At 43.8% G+C, this 7,433-nt stretch overlaps 1 protein-coding gene across 1 annotated transcript; it reads left to right on the plus strand.

Annotated features, from left to right (window-relative positions):
- The first annotated feature begins 4,531 nt into the window (after positions 1–4,531).
- TSPAN10 (tetraspanin 10) lies at positions 4,532–6,741 on the plus strand. The gene is made up of 3 exons (XM_075278175.1): positions 4,532–4,645; positions 5,459–6,057; positions 6,433–6,741. Exons 1-3 carry the CDS (start codon positions 4,541–4,543, stop codon positions 6,737–6,739), a joined length of 1,011 nt encoding a protein of 336 aa, XP_075134276.1. The 5' UTR covers positions 4,532–4,540; the 3' UTR covers positions 6,740–6,741.
- Positions 6,742–7,433: the final 692 nt, after the last annotated feature.

Here is a 7,433-nt window from a genome sequence, read left to right on the forward strand (position 1 = left end):
GTTCAGACACTGTTCATACCCAGAACGCTGCACTTTTCGTAGTTGTATTAAAAGGTATTTAAAGGTATTGTAGGGAGAGGGGGCGGTGTAAACAGGGAGGCATTTTGACCTTAGAGGTTGGACAGATTAGGAGGGCGCGCTTTGTTGTCTCTGAGGTCACATGGGTGCAGGATCGACTTCCTGTTTGCACAGCAATCCATGCTAGAAACAAAGGGGTCATGTGAAGTAGCAAACAACTATTACAATGGGGTCTCTGATACAATAGAGATGGCTGGAGTGTCCCTTTAAAGGGGCTTATCCAGCTGCTTGGAAAGTCTGCGTCGGCCTGTTCAGCTGCCGCTGTACGTGGAGTCACATTACATGTCTGCTACCTATACTGTAACCCGAGGCTGCTGTGTATACATAATATATACATACCTATAGGGATTATACATATTAGGCATTGTATGTACGTTCTAAATGTAAGTGTACGGAAAGATGTATTATATATATTAATATATACTGTTTACAGTACATAGGTATATATAATTGTCTATGAGATTAGTGTGTACACAACAGTTATATGGATGTGTTATATATATATGTACGTACAGGATGTACACACGTTACTATGTGTGAATGTGAACTATACATATATACTATGGTTTGTTACATTTTATCTTTATATTGCAATATGTGTATGCATTGCTTGTTACTTGTGTATATTATATATGTACACGTTCTGTATATATGTAAATATCCTGTTGCTGTGTGTATTCCATGTATATTATATGGATGGATGCAGTTGTGTAAACTATATATAGGTATAATTAGATTTATATATGCATGTCTGGAGTAGTTGTGTGTATATTACATGTGTGTTATGTACTATAATCATGTATACAGTATGTAAATAGTATGTGTATATATGACATAGCTGTGTATATTATATACTGTATTGTAGTGTATGTATATAGTATGTGTATGTATATATATGACACAGTTGTGTATATTATATACTGTATATACTGTATTGTAGTGTATGTATATAGTATGTGTATGTATATATAGTTGTGTAGTTGTGTATATTATATACTGTATTATAGTGTATGTATATATATGACACAGTTGTGTATATTATATACTGTATATACTGTATGATAGTGTCTGTATATAGTATGTGTATGTATATATAGTTGTGTATATTATATACTGTATATACTGTATTGTAGTGTATGTATATAGTATGTGTATGTATATATAGTTGTGTAGTTGTGTATATTATATACTGTATTATAGTGTATGTATATATATATATATGACACAGTTGTGTATATTATATACTGTATATACTGTATGATAGTGTCTGTATATAGTATGTGTATGTATATATAGTTGTGTATATTATATACTGTATTATAGTGTATGTATATATATGACACAGTTGTGTATATTATATACTGTATATACTGTATTGTAGTGTATGTATATAGTATGTGTATGTATATATAGTTGTGTAGTTGTGTATATTATATACTGTATTATAGTGTATGTTAGTGTCTGTATATAGTATGTGTATGTATATATAGTTGTGTATATTATATACTGTATTATAGTGTATGTATATATATGACACAGTTGTGTATATTATATACTGTATATACTGTATGATAGTGTCTGTATATAGTATGTGTATGTATATATAGTTGTGTATATTATATACTGTATTACAGTGTATGTATATATGCCAGTATACAGTAGGCCTATACCCCCGGGTGCTGCACTTCTTACCCCCTCTACCTCCCCCCTCTTCCCCCGGTGCAGCTGATGACACAGTAGCCCATGACATGACACTTTGGCTCGGGCACTGGCTGTGGCCTCCCCCGCTCTCCTCCTCCCTCTCCTCACACACTTACTATACTCTCCGCCATGTCGGTCACTCCTCGGCCTCCTCCTCCGCCTCACACCGCTGTGATCTCCGGGAATTCCCGGCCTCTGACGACTCCAACCGGCCGGTCCTGCGCACTGGTGTCACGTCGATAGCCTTCCCCCAGTGTAATCCCAGACAACAAGGTTCCGGCACCGAACGTTCCGTCCTGAGAGCGCCACCTGGAGGCCTCAGTGTGAGCGACATCAGGAGATAGGAGTGCTGCTTATTATCTGCGAGACAGCACTAAGGAGGTGCCCCAAATATACAGTGTCCTCTAACCTCTGTAAAAAGTGCCCTCCATATACATAACACCCAACTGTCAGAGGACAGAAAGAGGGACAAACTGTGCGGTGCACTATGTGTGCCAGGGCAAATGTAGCTCCACCTACTCCTAAATAGACTCCGCCCATTCTCACCCATATTTTCTTTGTGCCCCCCACAGTATAATCCTCCTACAGTCACTTGTATATTATTTGCTCCTACTTTATAATGTTCTCCTCCAATTGCCCCACAGTATGACGTCCTCCTCCATGTGCCCCAGTTTAAATTGGGGGCAAATAGAAGGGGATGTTAAACAAGGGCAACTAAAGGCAGACATGTACCCCGCCCCCAGCTACACCCATGGTTTAATGTCCTCCTCCAGTTGCCCCCCCCCCCCCCAGTTTAATGTCCCCTCCATCTGTCCCTAGATTATTGTCCTCCTTCATCGGCCACCAGCTTAATGCCCCCCTCATCTGTCCCCAGTTTAATGTCCCCCTTTATCTCTCCCCAGGCTAATGTCTCCCCTCTCCTCACTCACCTGCTGTCTCTTGCCCTGGACCGCTCAGGGAGTTGCAGATGTGATATGAGTGACGTCATCATATCATGCTTACAGCTCCCGGGTCCAGAGCACAGAGAGGGGAACAATGGTGAAGCAAGCACTGTCTGCGGACGGCTCCTGCTACACCATTGTATTCAACTCATCTGCATCCTCTAAGGACAGAGATGAGTTGAATCCGAAACATACCTCCTGCTGACTGGGACCGCGAAACACAACCCTCAATCCGGGACAGTCCTGCAGACTCCGGGACGGTTGGGAGGTATGCATATACAATGTCCTCTAACCTCTGTATAAGATGCCTTAGTGCCCGATAACAAGAGAATAATGCCAAACATTGCTATAGGAAGAGAGCTCCCAAAATAGTGACAAACAGCGTACCCCTATAATACAGCTATTTATAGTGCCCCCCAAATAGTGACAAACACAGAGTACCCCCTATAGTACAGCTATTTATAGTGCCCCCATAATAGTGATAACCACAGAGTACCCCTTTAGTATGTATAGTTCTTGTCTGCAGTATGCGCTTTCCAAAGAGAGACTGAGCCACAAAACCAGACAGGAATAAGACCTGCTCCATATTTTGTGGCTCTTTTTTATGGCTCTGGCACTTATCTGTAAAATAAACCATAGTGTGGTTGGGTCAGTATACTATCCATAATTACAGATAATACACATAAAGTACCATGGCCGTGTGCATGACGCCTAATCACACGGGGCAATAGGGGGTGGATTTTGGCGCTGAATCCACATCATAATCCGCCCCCACACAATAGAGGTCTATGTAGACCGCTAGCGGTCTATGTAGACCGCTTCCCGCATCAAAATCAGGACCAAAATATGCCTCCCTTGCTGCATGTGAACTAGGCCTATATCGGGGACACACAGGGCAGGGTTCAGACATTCTGCTGCCCACCACGGCTTACAGAGGATAAAGAGGCCGCAGCCCTCATAAGCATTGCAGCCTTTGCTGATGATGTTCTGTTCACCGGTCACTGGAAGAGCAGAAGTTCAGTCCCATGCAAGTGAATGGGCCTAAGCTGCAATACCATGCATAGCTAGTAGTACTATATGTACAGCGCTGTGCTTGGTATTCAGTGAAGAGGTTGCAGTGCCGACCTGAATGCTGCGGTCCTACAGCTGGTCAGTCTCAGGTGTCAGACTCACGCCAAGGACAGGTCATCAAAACACAAGTCCCAGAAAACACCTTTAAGCGAAGTCTCCAAATCGCAAAACACAGCATTTTTTGTTGCAGATTTTGATACTGAGAGGCTTGAAATTGAAGGTTCTTTCACATTTCCCTTCTGTTAAATCCATTCCTGGCTTTGGCTCAAAAAAATCACAGCAAAATCTGCAACAAAAGACACTGCATTTCCGCAAAATGTGGCCCCACGCAGCAAAAAACAAACAAAAACAAACCGTTTTTTTTCTGCAGCATATTCACAGAGTTTTCTGCCCTTATACAGAAACCGCCGGCGTTTCCGTACGTATAATTAACAAGTTGAGATTTTCATAAATGTTTTTTCTGCAATGTGTGGATAGGACTAGCTAGAATCCCATCCACTTTCCAGGTACTGTACAACGCAGCGTTTTTGCAATGTGAGGTTCCCAGCTCCATCATGGAGATCTGAAGATACGGAGGGCAACGATAAGACCTGCGCACAATCTGAGATCTCTGCAGCACCTATGGGGTTAAATGAAGGAGGTCAGCTCCAGCCGCACTGGGAGACATGGTGCCTCACATGATAAGAGGCTGACTTCCAGTCTCCTGACTAACTAATCCTCACAATATCTGCTCTCACTATCTGAATTGAATGCATGTGAAAATGGGCACAAAAATTCATCGCCTGCTCCACAAACTGCGCTCTTTGCGGAGAACTCCGGAGGAACACGAGGAGTTGAGGACCCTGTTACCCAAGGTGATCGATCCTTACACTCTGTGTGAGCGGTAATAGATTGCAAATGTCTGTGGATCTAAAAGGGTTTATGGTCTGGTTTTGCACCAAAAACTGATTTTGCCATATTAGGGCTTGTCGAAAATTTCTGCAAGTTTGTAACATAATTTGTTTCTCAATTCGACTCCGTTTCGAAGACCTATAACATCTCTCCAGGGCATGTCTATCCAATACAGGAGTTGGGACAGAGGGATGGAGCACGAGGCTGGGGCCACATGTGACTACTGTCGTGTGACCGATTGGAAGAGAATGAAATCAAATTGTGACTTAGAGGATGTTGCAACCACAAGATCTAGTTACAAATAAATCAATCAATTTTTTAGAGGGGGGATTAGGAGTCATAGTCACATCCCCTAGATCGCAAAGCAACTCCATTCATTTACATTAGTGAAGGAGTTGCAGGGTAACGCTGTGATCTTCGTGTGACTCTAGCAGGATGGGGGAGTTTGAAGCACTCTCTCGTAGTCTAGGAATGTGGCTGGCACCGTTGTTAGGTGAGCAAGCAATGACTTCAGCTGGCAATATGGATGATGGGAAGCCCCGTCAATATCAAGTTGGAGCAATTAGTTGATGGTAATGGAGGCAATGATTTGCTTCGCAATGGCAAAAATGTTTGGTGTCATGGTGGCTGGGTTGTCAGGCAAGGACAATGCTGACAATGTTATGGTGGAACTAATGGGGGAATGGCTTGTCGCTTGGTTGGCAGACTATGACTTTGCTTGGACAAAAATAAAACAGGTCAGGGCCTCCTCTCATATTTTCTTCCTCTTCCTACAGAATGCTGTCAACTCAAAATATGGCCAGGGTTCAGGGGACTTCCTATACTACACCCATACAGGTGCTGAAGGAAACCGCTCCCCAATCTCTAGTCCCTCAAAAGACTGTCCACCACCTCGACTCCATCACCCCGATCCCCTCGTCCCCTACATCAAATATCTCATGTTTTTCTTCAACTTCATCTTCTTCACATTGGGCTTTGGCCTGTTGTGCTTTGGATTTTGGGGCCTCTCGGACAAGCAGTCCCTAATAGGTGAGAAGATTGGGAATCTGGGTACCGACCCCATGCTGATATTCGTAACGGTGGGCCTGGTGGTGTGCGTCTTGTCCTTCTCAGGATGCATAGGCTTCATCCGAGAGAACATTTGTCTCCTGAGGATTTTCTTTGTTGGGATTGCTGTACTGTTGGCTGCACAATGCGTGGTGGCCCTGGTGGTCCTCTGTTTCCATGAACCAATTCAGGATTCGGTGAAGACGACCATGCTGGTAGCCATGAGCAGATACCAAGACGACTCAGACCTCAAGTTTATATTGGATGAAATACAACTTGGCATGGAGTGTTGTGGAGTGCAGTCCTATCAAGACTGGTCCATAAATCTGTAAGTAATGGTTCAATTTCACCATGAGCCCCATTACCTTTTGGTTAGGGTGGAGATACTTGACTGAGGCCAGGATCTAGGTGACTTGATATGGTGATTGAGTTCAGACGTAACCTGTAGCAGGAGAGAAATTGGACCAGATGGGAGTAGTTGGGGGTGCGTTTGCCATGGGCAAAGACATATCATTTCTCAAAAATTATCGTTAAAAACATGGGGTTGATGAAGATACTTGGTCAGGCAGAGATCTGGTAATGGAGGTCAGGTAAAGCTGGGTATGTGTAGAGGTAGATAGTCACTCGGTTGTACTCAAGCCAACTATGGATTCCTTAAAATATTCCAGCCAACCTTGCACCTAATATGTCTCTCCTTCCACAGGTATTTCAACTGCAGCTCCCCCGGCATCAACTCATGCGGTGTCCCTTATTCCTGTTGCATCGACCCTCTTCAGAATGGCACTGTGCCCAATTCTCAGTGTGGATTTGGAGCCTTGAGTATGGGTGAGGCCATGGCTAGTAGCCTGATCTACCTAGGAGGCTGCGTCCCTCAGCTTGTGGTTTGGATCAACCGTAGAATTTGGGATATCGTCGCTGGCTACCTCATGGTGACCGCCATAGAACTTGTATGTATCGTTTGTGCCCAAAGGGTTATGAGAGAAATCGAGGTGGTGAAATCTCTGTATTAAAGTTTATGGTATGGTACATGGCGGTGTTTATTACTGATGGGTAGATACAGTATATGTTATGGCTACAAGGTTTGTCGGAGGTGATACCTTAATGGTGCCCAACTAGGTGCAAACTAATGGGGTTGTGGGTGAATACAATAGGTTGTAATGTGTCTGCAAAATTTACAAGGGGGGGCATAAATGGCAACCTCCCCAAGGAGACTGGGGTCTGAGGCGTCCTCATTCTTAAATAGCGTAGTCCCATCATATACATTTATGATGCATGTCTGGAAAAGGCAGGTCCCACATTGGGGACTGGGAAAAGTGATAAAGCCAATTCAAAATGGCCACTTAATGAAGAGGTGCCCATGTGTAAGTCTTCTTCTGTAACTGTTCTAGACTGTAATGGAAAGGCCATGCCCCCCCTCCATTGACCCAGGTGACAGCCATTCTACCAGTCAGTATGGGTTGCATCTCTGTGGCTCCATGGCTGTAGGGTTTCTTTTGGCACAATGCCAAATTATCTAGGCTGTAAGTGTGTTCAATGTTCACCGACTTGGTGGTGGGTTCCTCCTCCATACAACATAGAAGTCCATTACATGAGAAGGGTCCAAGACCAAGAAGGGTCCAAGACGTTTGGCATGCAGGCCTTTCTGGGGGTACCTTGAACCCTTATTATGCAATAAGCCTTCTAGACTCTTTCCAGACAACCAAA

Source organism: Leptodactylus fuscus, chromosome 6, assembly GCF_031893055.1.
Source record: "Leptodactylus fuscus isolate aLepFus1 chromosome 6, aLepFus1.hap2, whole genome shotgun sequence".
NCBI lineage: Eukaryota > Metazoa > Chordata > Amphibia > Anura > Leptodactylidae > Leptodactylus > Leptodactylus fuscus.